We start from the raw sequence: 17211 nt of genomic DNA, 5'->3' as shown, positions 1-17211 counted from the left end.
GCACCGAGCAGAGCTCATGATATGAGTGGCACAATGCGAGGTCCGTGGCTGCTCTAGGGTGGGCAGTAGGGATGCCACGAAGGACGGATGAGGCCAGGAGGACCCGGCCATGGTCACTGGCACAGGATTACAAAAAGGGTCTCCAAGAGCCACGAGAGCTGTGTGGGAACCCAAATGTGAGTGCTGCGGTGGCAGAGAGCAGCAGGGACAGGCAGGTCACTCAGGAGGACACACCATGTCACCCTGCAGGCCAGCCCGGCGCAGGTGGCTTTGTAATGGCAGCTGCAGAAGGGCAGCAGAGAAAGCTCAGAGAAATCCTGCAGATGAGCCACTAAGGCTTGTGAAGAGTTGGGTAAAATAAAAGCTTACGCAGGCATTACCTGCAGGGGAAGGGAAATCCTCACTAAGTGCTTTAAGCCTGCCCACAACGTGCTGAGTTAAGGAACAACAACTGACTTGAGCAGCTTTTTGCAGCCTGCAACCTTGCAGAGCATCCCTCCTCCAGGAGCAGCAATGCAACTTTTTGCAGGCAGGTTGCTGCCTGCCCTAGGATATGCCACTGCCCCATGGCTTGGTGGGCTGGTGAGGTCCTAAATTCCACAGTGCTACTGTGTGTGTTGAAACCAACTGGAAAGCCAACACAATAGGCAGTCCGGCTTGGATCCTGGATGTAGGCCCTGTAAATAAGCAGAGTAGCACAAAATTTCTGACTGTGCCATTAATTCTCCTCCTCATGGTAACAAATTACAAGGTCCTGGGTATTGGCTAAACATTCAGAGCCCCAGAGTGAAAACTCAGATCTTCTGCACAGTGAAAAACGATCATCAGGGAACCACATGGTCCCATAGAAGATCAGTGTCTTTAATAGTGGGAAATAAGGCAAAAAATGAAGGGGAAATACAAGGTGCCAACAGGTTTATTTGGTGCAGCCAAGCCTGCAGGGGATGTCAGAGATCAAACCAGGTGGCTAAGAGACACAACAGTGTCAGCAGCATGGGTAACTACCAGTGTCTACGAGAGGGATGAGACAAAAGGCTTCCTGAATCCCAAATTCCCTTCGTGGCTTTCCCCTGAGGCATCTCATGGTGTTGGCTGGGGACAGGTACCAGCCTGGACAGGGCACAGCCCCACCTGTGTCTCATGTTCTCCCATGTCATTGGCTCCTCCACTCGCAAACAACAGGTTTACATCAGCCCAGGATGAGCCTGTTGTTTGTTTGTCTTGCAGAAGTTGTGTACTGCTCTCTTCCTAACGTCAGCAAAGGAGAGAGGATGAAGAGGGAGAAAGAAATTGGAGAGGATGTGGAGGAGGCAGCAGGGTGGTGCTGGAAGCATAGCACCAACAGAGGAGGGCACATGCTGACATGAAGATGATGGGTTTAAAGACTGGGTTGGATGGGACCCCAGGTAACCTGATCCATTGAGTGGCAACCCTGTCAAGTGGCAACCCTGTCCATGGCAGGGGGAATTGAAACTGTGCTTTGAGGTCCCTTTCAACCTAAGCCCAGTTTTATGATAAGAATAATAAAAAATTATGCATTATTTATATGCTTCTATTTTGTGTGTTTTTAAAAGTCATATATGCATGTGAAAGAGAGCCCTCTACTTTGAGGGCTACACAACAGGAAGGCGTTTCCTATCCTAAAGCAATTTTGTACCCATGTTGGAGATGCATATGCTACAGCACAATGGAGTACTGTAAGACATACTGTGAGAACTGAGACTTCCACCTCAAATCCTGCTCCAGCTTCCTGGAAGGACATCAGCAGGACTCAACCCTGCTTCTCTCAAGAGAAAGACCGCAGGCACCTCAGCACTCACTCCTGTTCTACCCTGGAAAGTCTTTGATGGATTGCCAAGCCTCACAAGCACTGAGGTGGGCAGCAGCTTGGAAAGGTGAACCCCATCTTCCCACTCTCCCTGGGTTTCTCACTCCTGTCTTGTGGCTTTCAGCCTCTACTCCTTTTCCCCTCCCAGTGGAGCCTAAAAATAAATAGATCAAAGAAAGAGCGGAAAAAGGAGTCACCAGTCCCAAACAACGTGCTTAGTCATTCATGGTTATTAAAATAGTTTCTGAATGCAACAAATTGCTGCGCCAGCCAGAGCTGCACACTGCCTCCATAAACACAGGTCTGACTCCCCTCCCTGTAGGCTGGGGGAGAAGCAGCCTTTTAGCAACCCCAGAGGTAACAGAGGAAGGATCAGACCAGGCACCCTGCTGCAGAGGGGAGGCGGAAGGAAAATATTTATCCTTTTTGAATTAGTGGAGACACTTTAATAAGCAGTAAGCCATCAAATTGTCATGTAGATGGAGTTCTGCAGAGGTGGTGCAGTAAACGAGAACTGATACAAACCAGAGTTTGCAGGTGATATAACCCAGGGCCGAATCCAGGCTGCTCACAGGCTGAGCGCCTTCTGCTCCCCATGGCAAAGCATGAGAGAACAGCCTGGCTGAGGACAGCCTGGCTGTTGGCTTCCCCATCTCTTGGCCAAGATCAAGGTTGAACCTGTTCCTGCTGAGGCACCATGTCTAACACGGCGTGATTAACGGCCCAGGCACGATCCCTACTGTAAAAACAACACCCTCATATTTTATCAATGACATCTCCCCTTGGGCTGAACAGTTGGTTTTCATGACCCAGCCAATCCTTTTGGGTTACAGCCATCCCTTTAACATAGGAAAGGGGTTGATTGAGGTATTAGAGCATCTCAGAGGAATAGAGGCTCTGGACATGCCAGTAAGGGAATCATTTAACCTCTTTGCACGCTTAGATCTGCATTCAGAAAGTGGGATGGGACTTGGCTGCATCTGCCTTACTTATGTAGATGTTTTTTTTCCAAAGCAGGGATTAGCTCTTATCTTGCACCTGGCACATGGGGCCTTCATTCTGCATCACCATCTTCAGTTTCCATACATCAGTGCAAGGACTAAAAGCCACTCAGCCAGGCAAGAGAAAGGGATTTCTGCTACATTCCAAAAAGAGAAAACACCCCATGGTCTTCATCACCAGACTCTAGGAATGCAAACTCCATGTCTTAATGGGTTTTTCCATGTCTTAACGGGTTTTAAATTGGAATTAGTCTTGCCTTAGTCACTATAGGACCACATTTTGTTCAAAGCCTAGCAAAAGCTTGTCCTAGCTGGCCCAGCAACAAGCAGGTGGAACTGTCACGTCACTCTGCAGATGCTGTTTCTAATGCACAGAAACAGAGAAACCTAACAGCCTGCCAGTTATTTCCTTAACCAAGAGAACCTGCTGAAACATGTACGAGTCTATACAAGTGAGCTACCAGCAATACTGAGCCCTCAGGTCTGGGAGACACCAGGCCTTCAACACCTTAAACTGCTTAAGGAAAGACCAGACTGACAGTTAAGGGGGGAAATACTGTATTTTCTTTTCAATTTTCTAGGATGAGACAATAATTCTGACAGCAAATTAGATTAAAAAAAAAGTCACACAGTTAGAGTTTGGTTTAAAAACAGATAAAAGAAACAAGGGGAGGAGAACCATTTCAGTGAAGACTATGATTTGTATTGCAAATGCAGTCACACCCAACTGCTCCTCCAGCCTATCCCACGATATGTTAGTTAGGGTATGGCTCTGGGCTGTGCACTGGGTGACCACGGAGGCTATAAGGCATTGCATATCCACCAGAGCTGCTGTCTGATGGCCAGTTCTGCACAGCTAAAATCTGACATGGAACATTCAAAACCCACTGTCCCCCTCCATGTTCCCCATATCAGCTCTGAAAGAAAAAAAAAAAAACAAATGGGTACTCAAGATGCCATCTCACTGTGCTGGGTAAATCCTGCAGCTTGCAAATGGTCTAGCAGGACTTCAAGGTGTTCCAGGTACATAATCAAGAAGTGGGCTCTCTGGAAATGTGCTGTTGATTTTGAAGCAGTTTTTTTTTTTTTTTTTCAGTAACATTCTGTTCTTAATCAGAAGCATAAGTCCACAGGAATCCAGATCCAGGGTTGCAGGTCTGTGAGCAGGCAAAAGCAAGGTCTGGGAGCAGCAGATACGTCACATCCAGAGTTATATAGGACAATATACACATTAGAAATGTCCCTGCTGTCCACAAAAGACACCTCCATAGCATCAGTTATGTTTATAAAGCCAACTGGACTATTACAGCAGGTGGAGACAAGCAACATTTGCAGGCTAGGTGCTCACTACCCGCAGCTGCCCTCTCATAGTTCATCCGTAGACTTCTTCCCCACTCATGTCCCAAAGCTCATGGTAGATTTACTGTTGAGGATGATGTAACTCACATGTATACATACCTCACCTTGACTAGTTACCTATTCACACACCTGCTGGTGGTTGTCTTGCCACCCTCAGCTCTGTCCCTTACCTCTTTAACCTCAGGATGTGGGAAAACAATGACCATACTCTCCCTCTCAGCATGGACTGGGAGCTGTCAGGAACTCTTCTGATCTCTACTAAAAACTCACTTTACCATCCTCCCAGTTACCACTGTCTCCTTGCTCACCTGGTGTATGCTTACTGATGCCCGACCAATGAAACAAACGCATCCAAATGCCCAGATCTTGGATCTCCAGGACAAAGATGTGGAACTACAAACATAGTTTCAGCTACCATCTCTCCAAAACAAGAAAATGCTTTGTTTGGTGCTTTACAGCACAGGAGGTAAATGGACAGAGATCTCACTGATGTTAGTAACATGGGAACAACATGCCAGGTAGGGAGGATGTTAAACCCTGGGCTTTGGGACTTAGTAGGGGAAAAAGGAGTGCAAATGCAAACCCACAGCCTCCTGCCTGGAAGACTTGCTGCCTCTGCCAACCATTTCTTGAGTTTAGGGACATTCAAAACACTATGAGTAATGTTTTCCAAAGCAATTAAATGATCTACAAGCTTTAGGAAACATTACCCTCAACTCACTGGTTCTGGAAGAAGCTAGCAAGGAAAACCTGGGAGAAGCTCAACAAACCCAAGAAAACTTGGGCCTAGTGACTTTGCTCAGCCTCAGCACAAGGCTGGGCCTTCATGGACATGAAATCAAGTGACTTGTATTAAAACCTATTGTGACCTCCCCCCCCCCTTTGTATTCTTACTTCCTGAAAAGTCCCACTGCCTGGAACCCTCCTGTAAGTCCCTGCCCTACTAGGTCTGAGAGGCTCAGGCCAGGCGTGCTGACATCACACCCCCTGCTCTCACTAGTGCCTTCAAAACACAAGACACACAAACAGAGCCCCTCAATACCAAAACTCAAATCCTGTACATGCTACACAATCCCCTACTGCTTCAGCCCCGGACATACTCTCTGAGGATCAAACCAGCACCAAATAATGGAGGTCTAGCAATTGCTTCCTCACCCAGAGTGATGGGCTTGATCCCCACTTCAGTGACAAACCAGAAGTACCACCTGATTTCTCCATCCTTCTCCCCCAGTGAAGCCCCAGCACAGCACCTCTGCAGGAACAGAGCCAGCCAGCTGCCTCCCCAGGATCTCTGGGGGCTCATTCAGCTTTGAAAGCAGATCTTAAAAACAAATACTCAAACATCTAGCAGTAAGCAAGGGGCTAGTCCAGCTGATTTTATCAACTACAACGATCCCAGCACCACTTACTCAGAAGGGGAAAAGTAGCTAGCAGGACAATAACAATGACTATTTTCCTTGTAACCTTAAGTCTAGTTGAATTCCTTTTTGGTATTTTTTTTTCCCCACTGAGTGGGTTTCTAATCCTGATAATCTTTCTCTACAGCTTCTCTACAGCTCCTGTGTGTGTATGCAAGTGTTTGTGTGTAGCAGAGACAGAGAGAGGGGAGGGGGGTCAGGCGCTTAGACACATTTGGCGAAACCAACAGAGTCATTATCACGGTCAAAGACAGTGTAGTAGGGGCCAATGAAGACATCTCCCAGGATCCAGAGAGGGCCCCCAGGCGGTGGGACATCCAGGCCAGAAAACCCACTCAGGCAGATGGTCTCTCCTTGTGCAGAAACCTAGAGAAGAGCAAGAACTTCAGCCAGAGGTCCCCACAACCTTACAGACTTGCAAATAGTACCAGCCAACCCCAGCTGCACTTCAGCCTCTCTCACATCCTGGGATCTGCAGCTTGCAAGAGCTGCTAATAGTAAAAGCCACTGCTGAAACTCCTGAAAATCTGCACAAGGTGATCTTCGTAAGCCATGAGACAACAGTTACCTTCCATGCAAGACTGGAGGCCTCCTTTAAAAGGAGGCCAGCATAATACTATCAGAAGTCAATAGAAAAGGCAAAACATCTGTAGAAAGCATTCAACTGCCTACCCTTTCCTTCTCTCCCCTCCCTGAGCAGGGAGCATCATGTAGGAGAGCTTGCTCCTGCAGGACGTGGAAGTTTCCTGGACCCATCAGCCACTACCACCACCACAATCTTTCAGGCTTCACTTCACCAAGTGCCAGGTCCAGGCTTGCTTTTACTGTTCTGGGATTTTTGGACTTCATTGCTTGGATCCAAGCAATAGAGACAAAATCAGGTCTTGGGAGAGAAGCTGGGCTGTCAGAAGCTGCCCTGGACATACCTTGAAGACGTACTGCTCCCCAGTGAGCTTGTAGGGCTTCCCACCTAGCATGAGTGTGACAACAGGCAGAGACGAGATCTTATCGCAGGGGATTATGTACTGAAAGAAAAGCAGCCAAGACATCAGATGGCAGCTCCCAAACCCTCAGGAAACAACAGTCACTCACCTGGAATGGTCATGTCTTCCCCCTCCTCCCAAAACATTTCTCATCTCAGGGAGCCAAAGCATCCTGAGCTGGGGTAAGTGTGCTGCCACCCAGGGCACTGAGCAGTGGGGCCAAAGGATGTTAAGAATTGTTTAGGTCTGCAAGGATGGAGCCAGAGGATGGCAGGTTCAGGTCCAACTCTGCTGAGCCCCTACAATCCCCATCCCTCCAGGATTTCAGGGAGGAAGACGACCTTGGGAGATTAAGTATGACGGTTAAACACTTGGCACGGATGGGCTGTCATTTGCATTAGATGTATTTGTAATTAAAGTGCCTCTGGACTCTCATTAATGTGAATCCTTGGCCTCAGCTGCAACTCACATCCCTCTCCTCCACCTCCCCAAGATGAGTGGCAGAAGTGACCCAAAGCACCAAGTCCTCCTACTGCTCCCATCTCCATTCCAAGGACAGAAGGGGGCTTCCGGTGCTGGGGGCTTTTTCTGGAGCACAGATTGGGATCAGAGAACAGGAGACCAGCATCTCTTAAATGATTTGGGTGCAATTACATTCAAAGTGGCTTCACCTGGCCTTTGATGAGTGGTTTTGCACCAATGGCAGTTTGCAGCTCCTTCACTTCCTTGGTGGGTCCAGTGATGAGAGAAGTGCCCGTGTCCACAATGGCCTCACAGCCCCCTTTGCAAAGAGTCAGCCCATTGGCAACATTCACCCTGGGGAGAGATGTCCAGAGAGTAGACAGTCCTTAGAGATGCCCCAACAAGAGCTACAGAGAACTGAACTAAAGCGGGGATGTCTGAGCCTGGGCATTATACAGACATGCAGGGAGGACTGCAAGAGATAGCCACAGAAGGCCTGAGAGAAGGATGGATACTCAAATCCTGACGTAGCAGCAGGGTTGTTTCTCTGCTACACATAGATCCCGATTCCACACAGTCCCTGCATGACTGAAATTAAATAGGTGCCTTGGTGCATGTCTGCATTTCTGCAGATACCTTAGATTGCTATGTGTACTGGTAGGGGTTTGTGCCCACACTACTGTAAAAAGCAAAGTGCTAGCCAAGTGCTAAGACAGCTTTAGGGGTTGTAAGCAAGGGAAAGATTCACATACATTAAGAAGGCAGGGGAGGAGTTGTTTGGCTTCCTCACCCACATCAAGTTTCACAGTGGTGCAGACAGATAAAACCTCGCCTTGATCTCTGCAGGCTTTGCCAATGCAGCATGGCTTAGGGAAGGCGACAACTAAAACCCTGCACCAGGGAGGGCAGCAGCCCTCAGTAAAGAAGCACACACTGATCACAGCCTGCTCTTTAGCTTCTATCACGTGGGGGAGCTCAGAATAGACAGCAGGGCTGGCCGGCAGCTCCCCCTTCCCCCTGCCTCCAACAATGCGCACTGATTGCCGCACCGTGCCCTTCAGGCAAGGGCTGCCTTCCTGGGGCTGCATCCTGCTCATCAACAGCTGCCAACCGACAGCTCAGAGTTTAACACACAGGAGGCTCTCAGCACTGCTTCAGGCGTGACAGATGCAGGGCTGTCTGCACAGGGGTGCGATGGGACTTACGAGTCCATGTGGACCTGCCAGTAGGCTTTGCGTGTGACATTCACCCAGCTGAAGTCGCCACGGTAGTATTTGGGGTCAGTTCCCCCCAGCAGCAGCTCACCGCCTGGCTGAGCTGTGGGATCCCTGCAAAGAAAGACAAATCACCATCATCAGGGGGGTAAGGTGAGGAAAACCCCTCCACGCATCCCCAAAACACACTGGGGAGTTTGGAGGTGAAGCACAGCATTAGTAACATTGGAGGTAAATAACTTATACTGCCCTATTATATATCAGTATAAAGACAAGTACTCTGAGATAGATTAGGGAAGGGGAAAACTGGAATATTTTCCAAATCATCCTGCAGAGTATCTGTGCCCAAATCCACTGCAGCCAATGGCCTCAGAGCTGGATCCTCAAGGTTACTGTCAGATAAAAGACCGCTGCTGAGCAGATGGGAAAAAATATGGTGATGGGGAGGGACAGTGCTGGAACTGCCAGTAGTAGCCCTCTCTGCTCTCCCCTCTCCAGATGTACTCCTTTTTGAGCTGAAGTGGGTGCTTGGGGTACCTTAGGGTTGGCAACAACTGGCCAAGACAGTAGATGGTTTTCCCAGAGCAGGAGGAAGGATAAGCCCCATCATCAGTGCTTGTCTACAAGGTGACACAGGCACGTGGTTTGTGGATATCAGCTGCAGACTGGGGCTGCGTTTACCCCACTAAAAAGGGCTGCCCTAGTTGCATGTGATCTTATGACTGCAATCCTTTTATTTTATTTATTTTTTTACTTCTTTCCTCCGGAAAGAGCCTCTCTCTTCTTCAGAAGTCAGGTAGCAGATCTACTCAGCTTTTTTTAAGATTAGAAATGCAGCCATTTTACTATTTCCCTTCTCCTTACTCCATACTAAGGAAAAGCAAAGTGTTCAGCCCTCCCACTCCAGCAAGACATCCCTGTTGAGACCCCCTCAGCAATACTAGTGCTTATCCTGACAGTGAGATATGGTGCCACCAAACCCAGCAGTACCTGTTAAGGTAGAAGGAGAAGATGTTTTTCTCAATCAGCTTCTGCTTCATGACATTATCAAAGAAAGGCGTGACCTTGTCCACAGAGATTCTTGGGAATGCCATGCCCAAGATGCCATCAAACTTGGCAGCAATGAAGGTGATGCCTGGCTGCTTCACAGCCTCCCCAAAGATCTGGTTCTTGATTTTCAAGTTACCAAGCTGTAGGTAGAGGGGACAGAAGGAAAGAGTTTGTGAAAAGAGATGACCCACAGAACTAGGGTGAATATGGGTCCTCACTAAACACAGGCTGTCCCTCAGCACACCATCATGCTTTTGTCCTTGCATTCGTAAGTAACTGAAAACAGATAACATGGTGCCACCCTCCTTGGTGGGACAGCCCGCTCTGGCTATCCAGTAGCACCTCAAATACCTGTGAAACCCTGTGTCCCCATGTGCAGGAGCTTCCCTTCACTCACTGCGCACCTCACTCAGCCCTCTTAGACTATTGCTGGGTTCTAGCATTGGTCAAACCATTTTGTAACTCCTCCTTGTTGTGCAGGGCTTGTCCTCTCACTCTATAGCCCTTCCCTTATCCATCCAAAGCATACCCATGTTCCTTCACCTGGCTGCTGCATCCATACCCAGTTGGGACCACCAATTCTTCCCACTTCTGCTAAAGAACTTTGCAATCACCCAAATACAAGAAATATTCCCAGGATCTTGCTTCATGTCCAGAAAAGAGACCAGCTCACACAGACCTCTTGTGGCAGGAGAAGAGCCAGTAAGGAAAGTGATGTTGGCGCAGAAATAGTAATCAGAGTAAGGCAAATACAGAGGTCATTAGAAGGACCAGTATTAGAAGGACCATCTGCACTGGAAAGCTGAAACTCCTCTCCACGTTGGACATGGCACAAGGGTCAATTCCCAGGAAGAAATGCAGAAGCTGCCCAGCTTCTGGCTCAACACAGGCAGTTTTGGTCTCTGTATTAGAGCACTAGCAAGCAGCCCTGTAGTAAACAAGGCTGGACTGCACAGCTTGGCCTTGCCCACCTGATGGCAGACAGCGATGGTAGATAATGATCCCTGTAAATGACAAACATCCCCTCAGGGTTAGACAGACTGACTGGGCAGGCGGTGCTGGCTTTAATGGTATCTACAGATCAGAAAGGGCAAGTCAGCATTGCAAAAGCTAAAAGCCACATGGCAGGATGTGGGCCAGAACAGCTCACAGCAACACATCCGTTTGTAAGTTCCTATAGCTTTCAAAAGCTGTTTCAAACAGCAATTGCTCTACCTCTTGAAGAGAAAATGCACAGCAGGGCCACCCTCCACGAAGGGCAGCTATCCAAAGCTGGTCCTGCAGCAACTCAAAAAAAAAAATCAATAAGGCTTCCACTGAAGGAAAACAAAGATAAGACTTGAGTTGGTTTGAATTCCTATTCCGGCTCAAGAAGCTAATGACAACTTGGTGGTGGGATCTCAGCAGGCTCATGGAGACGCTGCCCATCTGTGCTTGATCCTCAGCAGGACTGAGACCCAAGTGCATCTTCAGCCACATGGCAAACAGGGAGCATGGCAACATGAAGCACTGCTCCTCCACAGCAAGAGTGGCGCTCAACACCTTCAGAGAGCAGGGGGACTCTGGGCCACCCACCAACCAGTGCCCTTCAGTAGTATGCCAGTGCTACCATACACTTCTGGGGCTGTCTCCATCCATCTGGATGGCTGGAGCTGAGACAGCAACTCTGGAGGCTGTTTCAGAGAGTCTGTACTCCAAAACCACAGACTGCAAGCTTGCCTATAGGAAGAAATGCCCAGTGGAATCATCATGATATTCAGTCTGAAGGTCTCTGATCTCCCCTTGTTCTGCACTAGAAGCACAGTGCTGCCCAGGAGCCATGCAAGAGGTTCCTCTTGCTCCCATCCACACAGAAACTGAGCACTACCAGCTGTGCTGGTTACCAACAGCCATCCTCACTCCCCTCAAACAAGCTCAGGCACAAAGTTCTTCCTCTATGCTGCTGGGAAGCAGAGAGCTAATTAGCAAGCAGGCATTAGGGTGATAATTACAGAAAAAAAGTTGCAATTTTCCTTCTGACTCACTTCAGCCCCGCATTAAGCTGGAAAGTGCCTAAACCAGCCCACACTTTCACAGGACAATAAAGCTGCTGTTTGCCTTACTCCATGCCTGCAGGAGCTCCTTCCAGATCTCCCCATCCCTGCACAGCTGCCATACAACCAGCTCTGCAACCAGCAGGGCCCAAGCAGGCTGCTCTGCCTGCTCAGTAAACAAAGTATGCAAAGGTTTGGATGGGTGGCTGTTTTCTCACAGAGTTTTTCTAAGCTCACTGAAGAACACGTCATGAAACTGAAGTGGTCCCAAAGCCAGGTGGTAGAGAAAAAAAACAAGTATGAAGAATGAATAGCAGCTCCCCCAGCTCCCATCCATTTTCCAAGTTACCTACTCTAAGGATGAGCTATAGAACATTTACTACTTGCTTGCACAAAACTCCAGGCTCTTCTTTAGCTTGGATACTTTTCTTCTAATTCTAATGGCATTAGTAGCCTAACACTTTCCAGCTCAAACTAACACAGAAAGCTGAGAAGCTCTGGATTTGTGCTTATTCACAATGCTTAGTTTCCCTCCCCTAGGCAAACATATGCTCTTACTCCAGCAAGGACAGCCAGTAACTTGAAAGCACGTGTCCCACAGACTACCAGCAGCTGGTACACTCAAGTGCATTTGTCCCAGGGAGCACCTGAAGTTCCAGAGTACACACCCTTTATATAGCAAAGTATTCAGCCTTTACTTGCTGGAAGGAAATTGAGACAAGAAGCTACGAGCAGCTCAGTGACCTCCAGCCAGCCCATCAATGGCTGATGGGAAACCCTTAAGACATTTGAAGGGGTAGGCACCACTCCACACAGGACCAGGATGAGGCTGGCTCTGCAGTGGCAATGGAGCCAATTTGTGTTCTGTGTGCCATCGGCTGCCTACATGAACACTTCCTGCCATCAGAATGTCAGCCAAGAGCAAGTTGGACATCAGCAGCAGCCTGCAGGTTGGTCCTGGTGCACATAGTTAGGATATGAGTTTTCCAGGGTCAAAAAAAAAAAAAAAAAGGATGGCCAGAGCACACCTGCAGCATGGCTCCTGCTCAGCTCTGCTTTCACTGACCCCCTAGTTAATCCCTTCCTTAGCCCTGCCCACCTCAGGTGTAGTTACCTTCTCACTTCAAAACACTTTGAAAGACGGTACTGAAGAATGCTTGATACAAGTGGAACACTCCAGAAGTGAGACCCATTGAAATCAAGCTGTTTCAAGTACTTTTCCCAAAAGCTGGCAGGGGGAAACTTGACCATTACTTACTGTGACTGTGTCCTGGCTCAGGAATCCAGAGAGGCTCCCAGTCCCATAGTGGATGGCAAACTCAGTGCCATTCTCCACATAGGTGCTGGATTTGGATGCATCATACTTGTGGTGCAGCACTGCAAGCAGGGAGGGGAAGAGATGGACATGAGCATTAATATTCCTCTGCACCTCAAACAGGCTTCAGTCACAAGAAAAACACACCTCAAAAATGCACCAGGAACATCTGCTATTTGCCTCCCCAGTGTTAACCACAAAATAACTCAATACCCAGCTACACAGCATGCCTGGGGCACAAAGACACTTGGTGCTGCAAGGGCCAGCTTGAATGTAATGAGAAGGTCTGGGAATCAGGCAGGGAGATCCAATTTGGCACTTCAATAGGATTTGGCCACAGTGCATTAAGAGCCTGGACTATACATGGCTGGCACATGTCAGGGCACATTAGACAAGGAGACAGATGTCCCTATGGCTGCCTGTCATGCCATGGAGAGCTGGGTGGCTTTGAATATACTCTGCTCTGGACACAAACACTTGGACTTAATGGTCTTATCAAGGCAAGTTGGAAATCTGTATGTCCATTTTTGCTTACACAAATTAAAAAACAGTACTGTTTTCCCACAACCTATGCTTTTTGCATTATAGGGCTGTACAACACAGGGCAGAAGTTCAGATTCCCTCTCTGCCCTTAACAGCCATTGGAGGTCACCTCTCACTTGTTTTTGTTGGCCCCTTGGAGTTCCCCTTGCCACTTAAACAGCACAGATGGTGGTTTCTTTATGGCATTTCACCATAGCTGGGTTTGAAACCTGCATTTGTGGAGGTTTATTTCATAGTAACATCACAGAGCAGAGGAAAAAATAAAGAAAAGAATGTAATTCATTAGATGTTCTCATCACAGGGAAGAGTGACTACCTGGTTCATGTTAATTATAAAACCCATAAACATGCAGTCACATGCTCCATGCAACAATAAAACAGAAACTAGGACAGTTTATATCAGATCTGGCAAGAAGCTGCCCTTCCCCCCTCCCCCCCCCACCATTGCGCAATGAAACAAGTCTGTAATTTGGGGAGAAACCCAGCAACCTGGGGAAGCATTCATTGGTTCCCAGCCACAGGAGCAAGGCTGCTCAGGAAGGCTGGGCTCATGCGTGGGCAACAGGGAGCAGCTTTAGGAGAGAGGGTGTGAACTAGAGGGGCAGGGAAGGCTTGGCACCAGCCCAGACCTCTCCTCCCTCCCTCCAGGTGGATCAGCAGAGTCTATTAGCTACTTTGCTATAGCCAGGTCGTCCTTTCAGCAGGAGAACATGATGATGATGCAAGCTAGGGGCTTCCAGTTCATGGCAGGGGCAGGTTCATTACGTTAGTTCCCGCATTGGCACTGCACAGGGAAGGACAAGCTGTGACACTTACAACAGGCGATGTCCAGCAGGTGACAGTGCACTGATGGCACCCAGAGGTTGGAGGAGCCTGTGTCAAAGACGACAGTGAACTTCTGTGGGGGGGTCCCAATGCCAATCTCACCGTAATACTGGGCCTGCAAAAGAAAAAGGTGCCCTGTGAGCAGAGGTGCCCAGTGATAATGGAGTGCATCCCACATAGCCACCCTGAGTTGAAGAGATAACTGCTGCAGTAGCATGGGATGGGCACAAGGAACCCTTGTCTGTTACCCACACCCATGGGTGGAGGGGGGGTGTCCTGATAATATAAACACTCCCAAGCTAATGTAACAGATGTAATAGCAAAGAAAATAATGACATCTTCCTCAAGGCTTTTTTGGGGAAAAAAAAGGGACTGGCTTCTTCTGTAGCCACTGCCTTTGTCCCACTCATGAGAGTGATGGGCTCTACAAGTGCTCAAACATAACTACTGCAGGTAGAAAAAGCATAAATGGGGAGAAGCAGGATGGGTACTTGTAGTGAGGACTGAAAGCATGGAAGGGAAGAAGGTGTGCAGGCAGAAGTACAGCTCACAAAGGGGAAGAAAAAGCTGTGAGGAAGGCAGGGCAAGCACCTGCATTGATGAAAAGCCAGAACAGCACAAGTTGGCTGGAAAGCTGCTGTGCTGGCAGGTCTGGGGAGGAACTGCAAGTCACATGGGGTTATACCCACTGCTGCCATGAGGGTTTCAGTACTGCTGATGAGCCCTGGGGTGCAGGAGCATAACCAGTACTCAAGTTGGGTGTGATCAGTTTGGGGGAGGAAGCCTCAGAACAGGAATAAAAGTGCCTACTCCAAGTGCACCTCCTGAACACTTGGTTTCTCACTGAGTAATTAATAACTCATTGCCACTAACTGCAGTGGGGAGCCAGCACTCACTTCACTACTTCTGGGGTCAGCCCACCTAAAAATAACTGACTATAAGCTTCCACTCTGTCACCAAGGTCAAATCCCCTCTGAGTGACAGAACATTTAAACTCACCCATGCACAGGTTACTATGAACAACAGCCAAATCAGCTGCCCTACAGGGCTGTGGCATGGTGGCCACATAAATCCCATACACAGACAAATGAAAGCAACCTGTGGGGAACCACATGAGGTGGCTGTCTGTTTCCTGCAGCTCTTCCAGCAAGCAGAGCTCTTCTCAGGCTCTATTAGGTTCAGAGAGCACCAGCAGACACTTACCCAATATCACAGGTTTGGCTGGTCCTTATGACTGCTTCAAGATGCCCCACTTGAGGTGGGTACTTCCCCTTTCTTCCTGAACCCAAGACTGCACTTCAGCTGAAGCTACGTATGTTCTGGAGCAACACCTGAATTCTTGCCAAGGTTCTTTAGCTTGGCAGTGTTTCAGCACACTGAAGTACAGGGCAAACACCTGAGTCCTGGCAGCACAGCACCCCAGACCCATGCCACACTGGGGCTGGTTTCAACACCACTGCTTGAACAGTCACAACTCTTCCTTATGGGATGGGGCTCCATAAGGGCCTGGGGAGTAGTACCAGCACCTTCCCTGTCCCCAGGTGAGGGCTGTGCGTGGGACAGACGCATTTGTGATAAGATCTCATCTGCACTATCTGGGATCTTCTTTCAATGCTAGTTCTACTATCTGGGTGTGGAAACATCCCTGCATCCACCAGAGGATTATTCCAAGGAGACTCAGAAGGAGAAAGCAGGGACAGGTTTGGCACCTGTGCATGACAGAGTGCAGCACAGCAATGCTAGGAGCACCACCAAGCCTGCAGGTCCACATGTACAACTACCATACACGGCAATTAATGGGAAAGATGGAAGGAAATAGGTCACAGAGCAGCAAATCCAGCAGCTCAGTGGCACCATGCTTATTATTTTTAACTTCTTAATGATGTTAAGCAACTGAAAGATTTGGCAATGGTCCTCTGAGCTGCAGCAGGTGGCACAGCTCTGCCAGGAGCACCAGGACCAGCCAGGACAGCAGGGCTGGGTACTCACATCCATGTAGTTCTTGAGGATTTCTGGAGTGGGCTCAGCCAGGTCAGAAAAGCCCAGCTTGAACTTCAGGAACTGCGTGATGGCATTCATGTCGGGGATCTCGCTGCCCACCTCGGTCAGCATGCGGCGCGTGGAGGTGAATTTAGTGAGGGGGATCCTGTGGGGCAGGGGAGAACACCCGGTTACAGGGGCTCTATTGGCTGAGCACCCATCACACTTCCTACCCCCTAAAGAAGGCAGCCTGGCCCCAGCAAGACACAGATGAGGCAGACAATCCCCGATCCTGAAGCACCACACGGCACACCCAACCCAAAAAGATGGGGAGAGCCCAATCACCGGCAACCCTCATCTCAGCAGAGGGAAACCTCCATAAGGGCTGCGCAGAGCCCCAGCACAACCCCAACCCCGCAGCACCATGAATCAGCAGCGCCAGCCCTCCGCACGCCGCCGCCGCCCAATCCCTCACCTGACGAGGGCCGCGCAGGGCCCCACCAGAGCGAGCAGCAGCAGGACAAACGGGCCGCGGGGCGCCATGGTGGCAGAACGCTTACAACGCGCTGCTCCCCCTAAAACAGAAGCGCGGAAACCGCCCCGCCCGCGCCCCGCTTTTGTAGCGGCGGCCCCAGGCCCGGCGCGGAGCGTCAGCTGACGGGGCGGCCCTGCGTCACGTGCGGCGGGCGGGGCGGGGCGGAGCAGAGCAGAGCAGCACGGCGCGGCAAGGCACGGCACGGCAAGGCAAGGCACAGCACAGGACAGCATAACATAGCATAGCACAGCATAGCGCGGCTCAGGGGGCGGCGGCGGCGGCGGCAGCAGCAGCAGCAGCAGCAACAGCAGCAGCAGCAGCGGGCCGCCACCTGACCCTGCGGCCGTGACTCAGCCTTGGGGGAGGGGGGCAGCGGTCACGAGCTGGTGCTGCTGGTTTTTATTTTTTTATTTCTTTTTTAATTATTGTTATTAGATATGCTTTTTCCCCTCCTCTTTTTAACTTTATAGTTTTTTTAACTTTTTTTTTTCTTCAAATTTTCCTCCCTTAACTTGCGTTGCTTCCAGTATGTCCAGCTCTCCTCCCGCCCTCCTCGAACCCTACAGAGCAACACTGTCCCCACTCCAAGAACATATGGGGCTCTCAGCCCTCGCTACTGAGAAGCTGCAGTCTGTCACTGGCACCCCCAGCTCCACTGGGGCTCCA

The 17211-nt window shown here is 49.5% G+C and overlaps 1 protein-coding gene across 1 annotated transcript; it reads right to left on the bottom strand.

Annotated features, from left to right (window-relative positions):
- Positions 1-3374: 3374 nt before the first annotated feature.
- CTSD (cathepsin D) lies at positions 3375-16711 on the bottom strand. The gene is made up of 9 exons (XM_010711093.3): positions 16486-16711; positions 16020-16176; positions 14022-14145; positions 12607-12725; positions 9256-9455; positions 8257-8379; positions 7261-7405; positions 6533-6631; positions 3375-5972 (listed from the first exon to the last, which is right to left on the bottom strand). The coding sequence occupies exons 1-9, from the start codon at positions 16551-16553 to the stop codon at positions 5811-5813; spliced, it is 1197 nt and encodes a 398-aa protein (XP_010709395.2). The 5' UTR covers positions 16554-16711; the 3' UTR covers positions 3375-5810.
- Positions 16712-17211: the final 500 nt, after the last annotated feature.

Source organism: Meleagris gallopavo, chromosome 5 (assembly GCF_905368555.1).
Source record: "Meleagris gallopavo chromosome 5, MGAL_WU_HG_1.1, whole genome shotgun sequence".
NCBI lineage: Eukaryota > Metazoa > Chordata > Aves > Galliformes > Phasianidae > Meleagris > Meleagris gallopavo.
This window is presented reverse-complemented; position numbering and strand designations above follow the sequence as displayed.